This window comes from Capricornis sumatraensis, chromosome 1 (genome assembly GCF_032405125.1).
Source record: "Capricornis sumatraensis isolate serow.1 chromosome 1, serow.2, whole genome shotgun sequence".
In the NCBI taxonomy this organism is placed as follows: domain Eukaryota; kingdom Metazoa; phylum Chordata; class Mammalia; order Artiodactyla; family Bovidae; genus Capricornis; species Capricornis sumatraensis.
This window is the reverse complement of record NC_091069.1, coordinates 163427798-163442135: the sequence shown is the minus strand read 5'-3', so window position 1 is coordinate 163442135 and position 14338 is coordinate 163427798. Positions and strand designations below refer to the sequence as shown.

General features: G+C 38.7%; 1 protein-coding gene across 1 annotated transcript in view; it reads left to right on the top strand.

The window, feature by feature from the left end:
• Window positions 1–14243, top strand: part of SLC9C1 (solute carrier family 9 member C1) — a 116352-nt gene extending 102109 nt beyond the window's left edge. The window contains exons 29-31 of the mRNA XM_068968425.1: window positions 4805–4989; window positions 6758–6845; window positions 14005–14243. Of these exons, the coding sequence (XP_068824526.1) occupies window positions 4805–4989; window positions 6758–6845; window positions 14005–14243 (512 nt within the window). The remainder of the gene's footprint in view (window positions 1–4804; window positions 4990–6757; window positions 6846–14004) is intronic.
• Window positions 14244–14338: the final 95 nt, after the last annotated feature.

Sequence of the window (14338 nt, the reverse complement as noted above, 5' to 3'; positions counted from 1 at the left end):
TAATTTCTAAATATGTCAATTATATCTCAATAAAGATAAATTAATAATATAATTTCTAGACATTTATTGTAAATAAATAAAGCAAAAAGTAATTAAGGTTAAGCATTATTTATAAGAATAAAAATTAGAAGTTATCAAAATGTCTATACAGTAGTAAAGGTTAATAAAACTAAAGCTGGTTCTCTGAGAAGATAAATAAAATCGACAAACCATTAGCCAGACTCATCAAGAAAAAAAGAAAGAAGAGTCAAATCAACAAAGTTAGAAATGAAAAAGGAGAGGTTACAACAGACAATGCAGAAATACAAAGGATTGTAAGAGACTATTATGAACAGCTATATAGCAATAAAATGGATAATCTGGAAGAAATGAACAGATTCTTAGAAAAGTTCAATCTTCCAAGACTGAACCAGGAAGAAATAGAAATTATGAACAACCCAATTGCAAGCACTGAAATTGAAGCTGTGATCAAAAATCTCCCAAAAGACAAAAGCCCAGGACCAGATGGCTTCACAGGAGAACTCTATCAGACATTTAGAGAAGAGCTAATGCCTATCCTTCTAAAACTCTTTCAAAAAATTGCAGATGAAGGAACACTTCCAAACTCATTCTACAAGGCCACCATCACCCTGATACCAAAACCAGACAAAGACAACACGAAAAAGAAAACTATAGGCCTATATCACTGATGAACATAGATGCAAAAATCCTCAACAAAATTTTAGCAATCAGAATTCAGCAACATATCAAAAAGCTCATACACCATGATCAAATAGTATTTATTCCAGGGATGCAAGGATTCTTCAGTATATGCAAATCAATCAATGTGATACACCATATTAATAAACTGAAAGATAAAAACCATATGAAAATCTCAATACATGCAGAAAAAGCCCTTGACAAAATTCAGCATCCATTTATGATTAAAATCTTCAAAAATGGGCTTAGAGGGAACCTACCTCAACATAGTAAAGGCCATATATGATAAGCCTAGAGCAAACATTATTCTCAATGGTCAAAAATTGAAAGCATTCTCCTAAGATCAAGAACAAGACAAGGGTATCCACTTTCACCACTATTATTCAACATAGTTCTGGAAGTCCTAGCTACAGCAATCAGAGAAGAAAAAGAGATGAAAGGAATTCAGATCAGAAAAGAAGAAGTAAAGCTCTCACTGTTTGCAGATGGCATGACATAGAAAACCCTAAAGACAGTCTCAGAAAATTACTAGAGCTAATCAGTGAATTTAGTAAAGTTGCAGGATACAAAATCAATACACAGAAATCACTTGCATTCAATAGAATAACAATGAAAAATCAGAAAAAGCAATTAAGTAATCAATCCCATTCACCATTGCAACAAAAAAAATTAAATAGCTAGGAATACACTCACCTAAGGAGACAAAAGAACTGTACACAGAAAATTATAAGACACTAATGAAAGAAATCAAAGATGACATAAACAGATGGAGAGATATTCCATGTTCCTGGGTAGGAAGAATCAATATTGTGAAAATTATTATACTAACAAATGCAATCTACAGATTCAATGTGACCCCTATCAAATTACCAATTACATTTTTCACAGAACTAGAATAAAAATTTCACAACTCATATGAAAACATAAAAGATCCTGAATAGCCAAAGCAGTCTTGAGAAAGAAGAAAGGAGCTGGAAGAATCAACCTTCTGATTTCAGATTATACTACAAAGATACAGTCATCAAGACAGTATGGTACTGGCACAAAAACATAAATATAGACCAATGTAACAAGATCAAAAGCTCAGAAATAAACTCATGCACCTATGGGTACCTTATTTTTGACAAAGGAGGCAAGAATATACAATGGGGCAAAGACAGCCTCTTCAATAAATGGTACTGGGAAAACTGGACAGCTACATGTGAAAGAATGAAATTAGAACACTTCCTAACACCATACACAAAGATAAACTCAAAATCGATTAAAGACCTAAATGTAAGACCAGAAATTATAAAACTCTTAGAGGAAAACATAGGCAGAACACTCGATGACATAAGTCAAAGCAGGATCCTCTATGACCCACCTCCTCAGTTCAGTTCAGTTGCTCAGTCGTGTCTGACTCTGCAACCCCATGAATTGCAGCACGCCAGGCCTCCCTGTCCATCACCAACTCCCGGAGTTCACTCAGACTCACGTCCATCGAGTCAACGATGCCATCCAGCCATCTCATCCTCTGTCGTCCCCTTCTTCTCCTGCCCCCAATCCCTCCCAGCATCAGAGTCTTTTCCAGTGAGTCAACTCTTTGCATGAGGTGGCCAAAGTACTGGAGTTTCAGCTTTAGCATCATTCCCTCCAAAGAAATCCCAGGGTTGATCTCCTTCAGAATGGACTGGTTGGATCTCCTTGCAGTCCAAGGACTCTCAAGAGTCTTCTCCAACACCACAGTTCAAAAGCATCAATTCTTTGGCACTCAGCTTTCTTCATAGTCCAACTCTCGCATTCATACATGACCACTGGAAAAACCAGAGCCTTGACTAGACGGACCTTTGTTGGCAAAGTAATGTCTCTGCTTTTGAATATGCTCTCTAGGTTGGTCATACCTTTTCTTCCAAGGAGTAAGCGTCTTTTAATTTCATGGCGTAATGGAAATAAAAACGAGTAAACAAGTGGGACCTGATGAAACATAAAAGCTTCTGCACAGCAAAGGAAACTATAAGCAAGGTGAAAAGAGAACCCTCAGAATAGGAGAAAATAATAGCAAATAAAACAACTGACAAAGGATTAATTTCCAAAATATCCAAGCAGCTCATACAACGCAATACCAGAAAAACAAACAACCCAATCAAAAAGTGGGAAAAAGACCTAAACAGACATTTCTCCAAAGAATACATACAGATGGCTAACAAACATATGAAAAAATGCTCACCATTGTTCATTATTACAGAAATGCAAATCAAAACTACAATGAGGTATCACCTCACACCAGTCAGAATGGCCATCATCAAAAAGTCTACACTCAATAAATGCTGGAGAGGGTGTGGAGAAAAAGGAATGCTCTTGCACTGTTGGTAGTAATGTAAATAGATACGGCCACTATGGAAGACGGTATGGAGATTCCTTAAAAAACTAGGAATAAAAACACCATATGACCCAGCAATCCCACTCCTAGGCATATACTCTGAGGAAATCACAATTGAAAAATACCCATGTATCCCATTGTTCATTGCAGCACTATTTGCAATAGCTAAAACATGGAAGCAACCTAGATGTCCATTGACAGATGAATAGATAAAGAAGTTGTGGTACATATACACAATGAAATATTACTCAGCCATAAAAAGGAACACATTTGAGTCAGTTTTAACGAGACTGATGAACCTAGAACTTATTATACAGAGGGAAGTAAGTCAGAAAGAAAAAGATAAATATCATATTCTAATGCATATATAAGGAATCTAGAAAAATGGTACTGAAGAAATTTATTTACAGGGCAGCAATGGAGAAACACAGAGACATAGAGAATAGATTTATAGACATGGGGAGAGAGGAGAAGGTGAGATGTATGGAGAGAGTAACATGAAAACTTACATTACCATATGTAAAATAGATATAGCCAGTGGGAATTTGCTGTATGGCTAAGGAAACTCAAACAGGGGTTCTGTGTCAACCTAGAGGGGCGGGATGGAGAGGGAGATGGGTAGGAGCTTCAAAAGGGAGGGTATATATGTATACCTGTGGCCGATTCATGTTGAGGTTTGACAGAAAACAACAAAATTCTGTAAAGCAATTATCCTTCAATAAAAAAGTTAATTTAAAAAAGAAAAAAGTAATTAAGGTAATTAAGCATTATTTATAAGAATAGAAATAAGAAGTTATCAAAATGTCTAATGATAAATGAATGGTTAATTAAAGTAACACAATTGAATGCTTAATAAGCATTAAACAATTAATTTCCCAGGTAGTACCTTGGAAAAGACCAATGATACATGTCAAGTAAAAGTAGCACTGATACAACATTGTCTTGCTAATTTTAAACAAATTTTATCTTTATTGTGTTACAATTATAAACTTTTGAATCCATGTGAACACAATACTGTCATTCCATGGGTCCCCACTGATCTTCATATTAAGCAAAATTAGGACGTAGTACGGGAAACTTCATCATCTGCTCATTCTTCAGCCACCTTCCCTCCCCACAATCGAAAATGTGGCCATACCAAACGGCTAATGGTTCACATAATATGAGAGACCTCATGGTCTCTCGTTCCTGAACCTTTGCACATTTTTTTCCCTTCCTTCTTCCTAGAACCCTCTAAAAGTGCTTGCCCCCACATCTCCCCATTCCATGGAGTAAAATTCTTGTTCCTTAAATCTCAGCATCACCAATACATCCCAAATTCACAGAACTGCACTTTCCCTGTGCTCCCATAGCCCATTATGCACACAGTCCTATTTTCCCATCATGTATTTTTTTGTTCGTATGTTTGCTGATCCGTCTTCTCCAAAAGAGCACAGATGATCATTCATTTGCTTTCTTATGTATCCCCATTGCTTACCAATGGGCCTGGCATGCTCAATACATATTAATATAAAAGTACTTTGGCGATGGTGGGACAGTAAAGTCTCTGTGCTTTCCAAACTTTCTGCACATGTGTTACACAATCTCTATAATAAAAGACTTTTAATCTCTCTTTTTTTAAAGTGATCCCATTTCCTACCAACTGAAATTGCCACCAATTTCAGATCACAGTGACTTGAACTTGGTTGAATTGGATAGTTGGACTAATTAATATGGTTGTTTGTTTCAGTGTTTGAATTAACGCAGTCTTTTCTGAAGGAGCTGAGTCCAGAACATGTGAATATCCCCTTCCAGAAGAGATGCATACTCAATTTGAAGCAGGTGAAAGTGGAATACATGAAAATCTCTCTCAAGAAGAGACAGATATTCATTTTGAAGGAGCCAAAAGTGGAACAAATGAAAACCTCTCTCAAGAAGAGACATGGACTCAGGTAAACTGAGAAACAGAATGAAAATACAGTCAGTTCTTCATATCCTAGAACACAGAACATGTGGCTCCTGGGCCCTGACTGTACTATGTCATTTTACATAAGGGACTTGAGCATCCCTTGATATTGGTATTCATGGGAAGAGGGAGCGCTGTCCCAGAACTAGGGCCCTGCAAGTACCTAAAGACAACTGTACCTCACTAGATCTCCATCAGCCTACCTGGGCCTCCCTAGATCTCCATCAGCCTAACTGTAGACTGGATTTTAGGGAGTTCCAAGTGAGGTAGAGAATTTATTTTTATTTCTAGTCTTATCCAAGCTTGTAGTATTGTCCCAGGAGATGCTAATTATAATACCCAGAATATAAGAAATAGCTGCTACAAATGAATACATCAGAAAATTATATATTTGATTGTTAAAGACGTTTTACATCAATTCAGTCCACTTACTCTATTAGCAGAAGGCATCAAACTCAAAACACGTTCTTCTTCTCCCCTGAAACTTGCCTCATGAGTATATGTTGAATGAAAGGTTATTAAAAGTTCCATGAGGGACATTGAAGGTGTTTTATTCATGTCCGTCTTTAACTCAAATGTGTCCAAGTTCTCAGGTCTTGAAGAGCCCAACACTCTTCTTTAATACATAAGTTCTCATTCTACATAAAAGCAGGAAGTTCAGTTTATCCTTGAGTTTTAGAGTCTTCCTGGGGAAGTTTTCCCTCAAACCCTCCCTAGTTGTTGCTTGTTGCCTCAAACTGCTGACTCAATAGCCTAGGGGTTGAGAGTGTGGGGTGTAGCACGAAAGTCTCTGGTTTGCTTACTGATTCTATCACAATTAGCCATGTGACCTTGAACAAATTTGTCAGCCTGCCTTAGCATCATTCTCCCTGTCTATAAAACAGATAAAATAATAAGTCACTTTCATACGGTGCTGCCATGGAGATTAAAGAAATGGGAGGTACACCACAAAGTATTTGAGACTGCTTCTTAACATTGTAAACTGCTTCTCCAAATGTCTTTTGCTCTTCCCATATTAACTTTCTTAAAAAAAAAAACCATGAATATAATCACCTCCTCTAATTCTCCCAAACATAGTTTCTGCTAAAGACTAGGAAATAACAAAGGGAAATTACAGTTAATAAACAAACAAAAAATGATGAGGAAAACACTTAAGATAAAATATAAGATGGCTCCTTCCTGCTTACTGATTAAGCCATCTTTCTCCTTAGCCTTGGTAGGCTGCCAAGCTTGTAGGATTTATCTTAATAGCGTATTTGGGGGAATGAAGGGAGGAGCCAGGAAAGCTAATGCTCTCCCAGTATATGATGTCCCAAACTGCTGCTTTCATTTAATTAAAAAGAAAATGATTTGCATGAGAGTTGTTAACACAGAGGAAGTAGTTTGAAAGTGAGAGTCCATTAAATGGTAGAAACATCAGCTAGTTAGACGTACAGAGAAGATCAACAAATTCTGTTATTTAATAAATGCTTGTTCTCCCTGATGGTAAATCTTGGTTGTGTTTCTGAGCCAACTCCCTTCCCTCTCCCCTCAAAGTTTTCCCTGATTACTGCCAGCCCAGAACTGTAGCTTTTCCTTTACATCATTAAAAAGCCTGTCACAACATTAAGTGGTTCCTTACAGAGAATTTTGGTCCGCATACAGTGCTGCCACTGCCAGGAGTCCCAGCTGTAGGTCCCCTGACCTACAGACCAGATTTGACACCAGCTCTGTTTTATACATCTTATTAACTTAACTCCTATCTCCATTTTTAGAATCAAGAGCCTACGAAATCAATTGCTAAGATCATGATGGATAAGAGCATCTATAAGAATACCTTAAATAAGCCTAAACAGAAGTCTGGTAAGCTGGTTCAGTTTTCCCAACATGAGTGGGTGCATACGTCTTCCTGGAGATGTAGAAGGAAGACAGTTTATTTGCCTTTGTGTGATAATATGCTTATACCACCTTCTACTAGCCAGAAGATTCTTCTACTGGCACTAATTCTAAATTCTAATTGGGAAAATTAACATTAAAATAAGATTCCTTTATCTGAATTTCTGGAAACTATAGTTTCATGGTTCCCTCTCTTTATTCTGCCATTTAATCTCACACGCAACACTAGTTGCTCCCAGTTTGGTAGGTTGTTTTACAGGCAGCCATGTAATGTGGAAGATATAAGCAGACAATAAGCTATGACTTCATGCTCAAAAATTTATGTTCTAGTTAAGGAGGCAAAACATACCACACAGAAGGCAGTTAAATGACAATACAATAAACACGGTGGACAGTGTCAACTGAAGTTAAATGAATTCAAAAGAAACAGATAGCTACTAAGCATAGCAAAGTCTTCGTAGAGAAAAGAAGCTGATGCTTAGAACAGAAGACGCAAGAGACCAAGACTTTTAGGAAACAATGAGTAGACCAACCTGACTGTTGGCAGTACAAAATGTCGTGTCTGGGGAAATATTTGTGTTTATAGCCACTGCTTCTTACCTTGGATGAGGGGTATCTCCTCACCACCGCCCCTCCTAATCTTGAACGTGGAATGGCTCCTCTAGGCCCTCCTGCACCCGCGCAGCCACCGCTCCTCGGACCTGGGGTTGCTCCTCCCGGCCGTTCCTGCGCCGTCGCAGCCTGGCACTCTCGGCCGCTGCCCCTGACCTCGGTCGTGGGGTAACTCCTCTTGGCCGCCGCCCCTCGGGCATGGGGTCCTCCCGGCTTCTGCCCCTGACCTCGGAGGTGGGGTAGCTCCTCTCGGCCGCGCTATGTGCGCCGGTCGCAGCCGCCTGCGCTATGTGCTGTTTAGACGGGCTGAATTAGACATGACCCCTGGCTACAAGATTTTCACAGTCTAATAAATAAAAAGATATGGCAGAGTGGGGAGCAGACAGGACTATAGTCCTGTGTGCTAAGATAGAAGACTGTATGAGCACAGGCTTCAGCAATACGTGAACCGTGAGCTTCCAGATTTTCAAGGTGGTTTTAGAAAAGGCAGACAGAGATCAAATTGCCAACATCCGCTGGATCATGGAAAAAGCAAGAGAGTTACAGAAAAACATCTATTTCTGCTTTATTGACTATACCAAAGCCTTTGACTGTGTGGATCACAATAAACTGTGGAAAATTCTGAAAGAGATGGTAATACCAGACCACCTGGCCTGCCTCTTGAGAAACCTGTATGCAGGTCAGGAAACAACAGTTAGAACTGGACATGGAACAACAGACTGGTTCCAAATAGGAAAAGGAGTACCTCGAGGCTGTATATTGTCACCCTGCTTATTTAACTTATATGCAGAGTACATCATGAGAAATGCTGGACTGGAAGAAACACAAGCTGGAATCAAGATTGCCGGGAGAAATATCAATAACCTCAGATATGCAGATGACACCACCCATATGGCAGAAAGTGAAGAGGAACTAAAAAGCCTCTTGATGAAAGTGAAAAAGGAGAGTGAAAAAGTTGGCTTAAATCTCAACATTCAGAAAACGAAGATCATGGCATCTGGTCCCGTCACTTCAAGGGAAATAGATGGGGAAACAGTGTCAGACTTGGGCTCCAAAATCACTGCAGATGGTGACTGCAGCCATGAAATTAAAAGAAGCTTACTCCTTGGAAGAAAAGTTATGACCAACCTAGAGAGCATATTCAAAAGCAGAGACATTACTTTGCCAACAAAGGTCCATCTAGTCAAGGCTATGGTTTTTCCTATGGTCATGTATGGATGTGAGAATTGGACTGTGAAGAAAGCTGAGCACCAAAGAATTGATGCTCTTGAACTGTAGTGTTGGAGAAGACTCTTGAGAGTCCCCTGGACTGCAAGGAGATCCAACCAGTCCATTCTGAAGGAGATCATTTGGAAGGAATGATGCTAAAGCTGAAACTCCAGTACTTTGGCCACCTCATGCGAAAGTTGACTCATTGGAAAAGACTCTGATGCTGGGAGGGATTCGGGGCAGGAGGAGAAGGGGACTTCAGAGAATGAGATGGCTGGATGGCATCACTGACTCGATGGACATGTGTCTGAGTGAACTCCGGGAGTTGGTGATGGACAGGGAGGCCTGGCGTGCTGTGATTCATGGGGTCACAAAGAGCTGGACACGACTGAGCGACTAAACTGAACTGAACTGTATGACCTTCAGATAAATTTTTTATCTCCATTTAAAAAACATTAACTGTTGAATACCACTTTCTCTGACAAAGATTGTATTTTAAAATAGATTTAAAGGCTAATTGTAAAAGGTGTTTGAAAGAATTATTTGCAACACAACGAATATCTTTACCTTGGGAAAATGTGTACAAAATGATGAGGAAAACACTATGATACCAACAGGCAAACTTATGAACAGCCAATTCAGGGAAAAGACAATACCCAAAATGTGGAGAAAATTAAAAAAACAAAACTAAACAACAACAAAGAATTAACATTTTTTAAAGAACTATTTTTATGAAATGGTAAATTATTTTCTTTGAAATAAATGAAAATAGAATGATACTTGTTTTCTCATATTTAGCTGGTAGATAAGCAATTTGTCAACAAAAGTCATAAAAATGCTCACACAGTTTGCCTCAGTGATTTCTCTTCTGAAAATCAATCCAAAGAAAGTAATACAAGGTATGCTGCTGCTAAGTCACGTCAGTCGTGTCCGACTTGGTGCAACCCCATAGACGGCGGCTTACCAGGCTCCTATCCCTGGGATTCTGGAGTGGGTTGCCATTTCCTTCTCCAGTGCATGAAAGTGAAAAGTGAAAGTGAAGTTGCTCAGTCCTGTCCAACTCTTCGTGACCCCATGGACTGCAGCCTACCAGGCTCTTCCGTCCATGGGATTTCCCAGGCAGGAGTACTGGAGTGGGTTGCCATTGCCTTCTCCAAATACAAGGTATACAGGTAGGCAAATGTGCAAAATGTCTAATACACTACCATTTCTAGTGACAAAACATTTTAAATCGCCAAAGTGTTCAACAATGAAAAAATGTATAATTTCACTACAGAACATCCATAAAGCAAGGGGTGTCATACTACTACGGTTGAGTAGTTCAACATAAAATGTAAAAGCTGAATTCAAAACTGTACATATAACATGTTTAGTGTAAACAAGGCCAGAAAAGGTAAATCCAAATAATGTAATTAAGAAAGGGAGACTAGGGATGGTCTTATTTATCTCTCTTATTTTATGTGGTTTTAGTACTCATAATGAAAAATATGACTGTAAAACCATTAAGAATTATTCAAATATAAATTATTTGAAAGTTGTCTGTTGTCTTTTGTACCACATTTTACACTCAGAAATCCATATTGTTAGGAAACGTGGAAGTGAAAGTGTTAGTTGCTTAGTCATGTCCAGGTCTTTGCAACTGTAGCATGCCAGGCTCCTCTGTCCATGGAATTCTCCAGGCAAGAAGACTGGAGTAGGTTGCCATTCCCTTCAGCTGGGGGATCTTCCCAACTCAAGGATAGGACCCTGGTCTCCTGCATTGCAGGCAGATTCTTAACCATCTGAGCCACCAGATGGTAATAGACAGAGCCAAAACTCAGTGAGTGATAATGACTCCAGTCAGTTATTCCCACAATGGTAAACCCTCCTCCTGCTAGTCCATAAACTTCCACACCCAGTTCAACAGACCCCAGGGGTTTCTTGGATTCATACTCCCAGTTTAAATCATGCTACCACCCCTTATGATGACAAGTAATTCACATTCAATTGCTCAGCTTCCTTCCTTGGTGTCAATAATAATGACCAGATATTTCTTGTGGCAATAAAACTGACCCTTCAGGACATCCTATTCTGGGTTGTGGGTCAGTGCCAAAAGAGTCTGGAGTTCTTTTGCGTCTGATTGTTTTCTTTCATTTCCGCTTCTTTTAGAAATGTTTTGACAAGGCTGTTTAGAAGACTGGCACGTGTACTAGCCCTGCTGTCATGAGATGCCTCCTGTTTTTGAAGCACCTTTCCCTACCTCAAGAGGGAGCCACTTTGAGTTGAATCCTATGTGGATATTCTTGGTGCCACACTGAAAGAAATTTGGACTTTGCAACTGTTTCATTCAATATATATATATATATATTGCAAAATTTCCTGGATTTAAAATATCTATTATTTAAAGTATCTAAAACACCCCAGAATATCTTAGAGTAAGTTTTAATTTTAGAACCAGAAAATAAGCTTATGCTACCTGGATAGTTTGTATATTACTCTTAGAAAAAAATGGTTTGATTCACTTTATGAAAATTAAATGCAATTAAAAAGTATTTTAAGTGTTGCTCTTGAACCAAGTGTTGATTTTTGTCATTCATTCAGTGAAGTGTCATTGCATTTCACTCATCCTGGAAGCCCTCAGTGATTTAAAATAGCAAATAGAAAGGATTTAACCATAGAAAGACTTAACCATGTAAGTTAGCCTTAAATAAAACTTTTGGTGTCCATTTTGTTCATGATTATATTTACAATAGGCAGCACATGATTTTTAAAAATAATCTTAATAGTGAAGAGATATTGCATTGCTTCTGTATGCTGTTATATAACAAATGCTCTACAGTTATAAACTTCTGTAATCTTCACAGTAATCATATAAGGTAGGTACTGTTATTTCCAATTTACAAATGAGTAAAGAGTGAATTCAGTACTTTGTGGAAAACCTCATAGCTAGTAAGAGGCAGAGCAGAAATTTGATAACAAGTCTACAATTAGTGATTGTACCATATACACCTCCAGTATGGTAGGTCCTGAATAAGTACCTGAAGAATAAATAAAAATTTAAATATATATCTTCAGAATCATGCCTCCACCCAGGGGTTGGGAAATGTTATTCCAAACTTTGTTCTTGCTACAACTGGTGGTAGGCACATTTTTCAAAGAAGCCAAGTGTAGCGATTCCATTCATAAAATGTGCTTGTGGAGGAGATAGTTTGGTTTGTTGCTGTTGGGAAGTCAAATCAAACTGCTATTAGACTTCTCAGGGAGTCCAGTGATTAAGAATCTGCCTGTAAATGCAGAGGACGCAGGTTCAATTCCTGGTCTGGGAAGATCCCCCATGCCACGGGGCAATTAAGCCCACACACTCCAACAACTGAAGCCTGTGAGCCCTAAAGCCTGTGTTCCACAACAAGAGAAGCCACCACAAGGAAAAGCCTGCACACCACAACTAGAGAAAGCCCACATGCAGCAATGAAGACCTAGTACAACCAAAAATTAAAAAAAAAAAAGAAAAAGAAAAACTGCTGTCACTTCTCTCCAAAACTAACCTCAACAATTTTTTTTTTCCGGTGATAGTTACATGACAGCTGTTTTAATATCTGAAGGACTTTTTAATTACTGAGATGTAGTTGATGTAGGATATTATATATTACAGGTGTACATCATAGTAATTCACAGTTTTTAAGGTTACATTTCATTTTTAGTTATTATAAAATGTTGGATATACTTCCTGTATTGTAGCTTATTTATTTTTAAACATAATAGTTTGTATCTTTTAGGCCCCTATGCCTATATTGTCCCTCCCCTCTCCCCCGCCTCACTGGTAACCACTGCTTTGTTCTCTATATCTGAGAGTCTGTTTCCTTTTTTTTTATAGTCACTAGCTCATTTTATTTTTAGATTCCACATATAAGTTATATGTATTTGACTTTCTCTGTCTGACTTATTTCACTTAGCATGATACCATAAGGATCTTAATGAGTACCCTTTCCTGAATTCTGAACCAAGTGAAAATTAAGACAAAGGATTGAGGCAATTAGAACCTAAAACAAACATATCCCACCCTGCCCTCCCCACACATACTTCTTTATTAGTGACTGAATTGACTTACAATACATGGTTGCCTTTTGACCCCCAGATTTGGACAGTTTTACTACTGTGAGCATTTGTCATTAAGCTTACTATATAGCTGAGAACACCAAAAACTAAGGTTTCTAAGGGTGAGATCACTCCCAAAAGAAATCATAAAGAAGGAGCCAAACAAGAACATCCAGATTCTGCTTCCAAATTCAACCTGATAAGCCACTGCACCTCAGCAGAATGAATGAGGAGGTGGTGACAGGCCAGGAATGCTAAGGCAACAGAGAGTGAAGCCCTTGATCTGGAGCCAGACACCAGGAGGGAGAAGGGCTGTGCAGCGGTAGTCACCACTGAAAGTGAGAGCAGTGTGCACGAGACACTCTTCTGAGAGCTTTGCCCTCGTTTCAGCTTGGGCAATCACTACACAAACTGTGGGGGGTAGGCACTAGTAATGGAGCTTAAAGAATTCAGAAAATTACTCAAAGTCACAGCTAGACGTGAGGACACTTGGACTTACATCCCCCAAATGAATTCAGAATACTTTACAGTGCTTTTTAAGTTCTCTAGATTTTATTTTGGAAATCTAAGCCATTGGAGAAGAGGACATATTCCACAAATATTAGTCATTGTCAATGTCTGACTAGGAACATGTCCTTGAGTGTAAACATCTCCACGTGGGGAAAGAAGCCTGCACAAGGCACTGAGATGTGAAATAAACTCAGTACCTTGCAAGGTGTATACCACCCTGCTCAGCATATGATGGTTGTGTGCCCAGAACTCCTCCTTCACCAGAAAGAATCTAATGCAGATTTTGGACTGAGAAGGGTGCTTAGAGCTCATTTCCACTAGATTCCTCAGAGGAAGCATACCTGTCTGCCTTTAATATTTTTAGACAAAGGCTTTACTTGGTCTTTTCACCCTTGGGACTTCATTTTTGGCTTAGCTTTTAACTTTTACAGTGGTTAAGCCTAGTTTGTATTTTTTTGCCATATATATAACTTAATTTTCCATATTCCATGTTAGTCTTACTAATGAAAAATAGGAAACTTTGCAGAAAAAAAGAACATTCTTCCCAAGGGTCATCCATTCTGAAAAAATAGTCCAAACAATGCCAAGGAAGAGTGCTATACCATCCACCTGCTTGGGTACATTGCAGGAGCCCTCTCAGTGAGCTGAAAAAATTCCCATTTTGTTTCTAAACCATTCCCTTATTATTAAAAATAATCTTTTGTGGTATTATTGCCACCAGGAAATCATATGCTAACACCCCTTCACCAGATAGCAAAATTCCAGCCCCAAATTCACTTAGAGGGATTGGAACTGTGTTACTGCCTCCTTTTAAAACTAGAATTGCGATCATTAAAATGTCTACAAATGACAAATGCAGAAGAAGGTGCAGAGAAAAGGGAACCCTCTTACACTGTTGCTGGGAATAAAAATTGGTGCAGCTACAATGGAAAACAGTACAGAGGTTTCCAGAAAAACTAAAAACAGAGTTGCCATGTGATCTAGCAAGTCCACTCCTGGGCAAATACCCAGACAAAACTATAACTCAAAAAGATATATGCACCCCTATGTTCGTA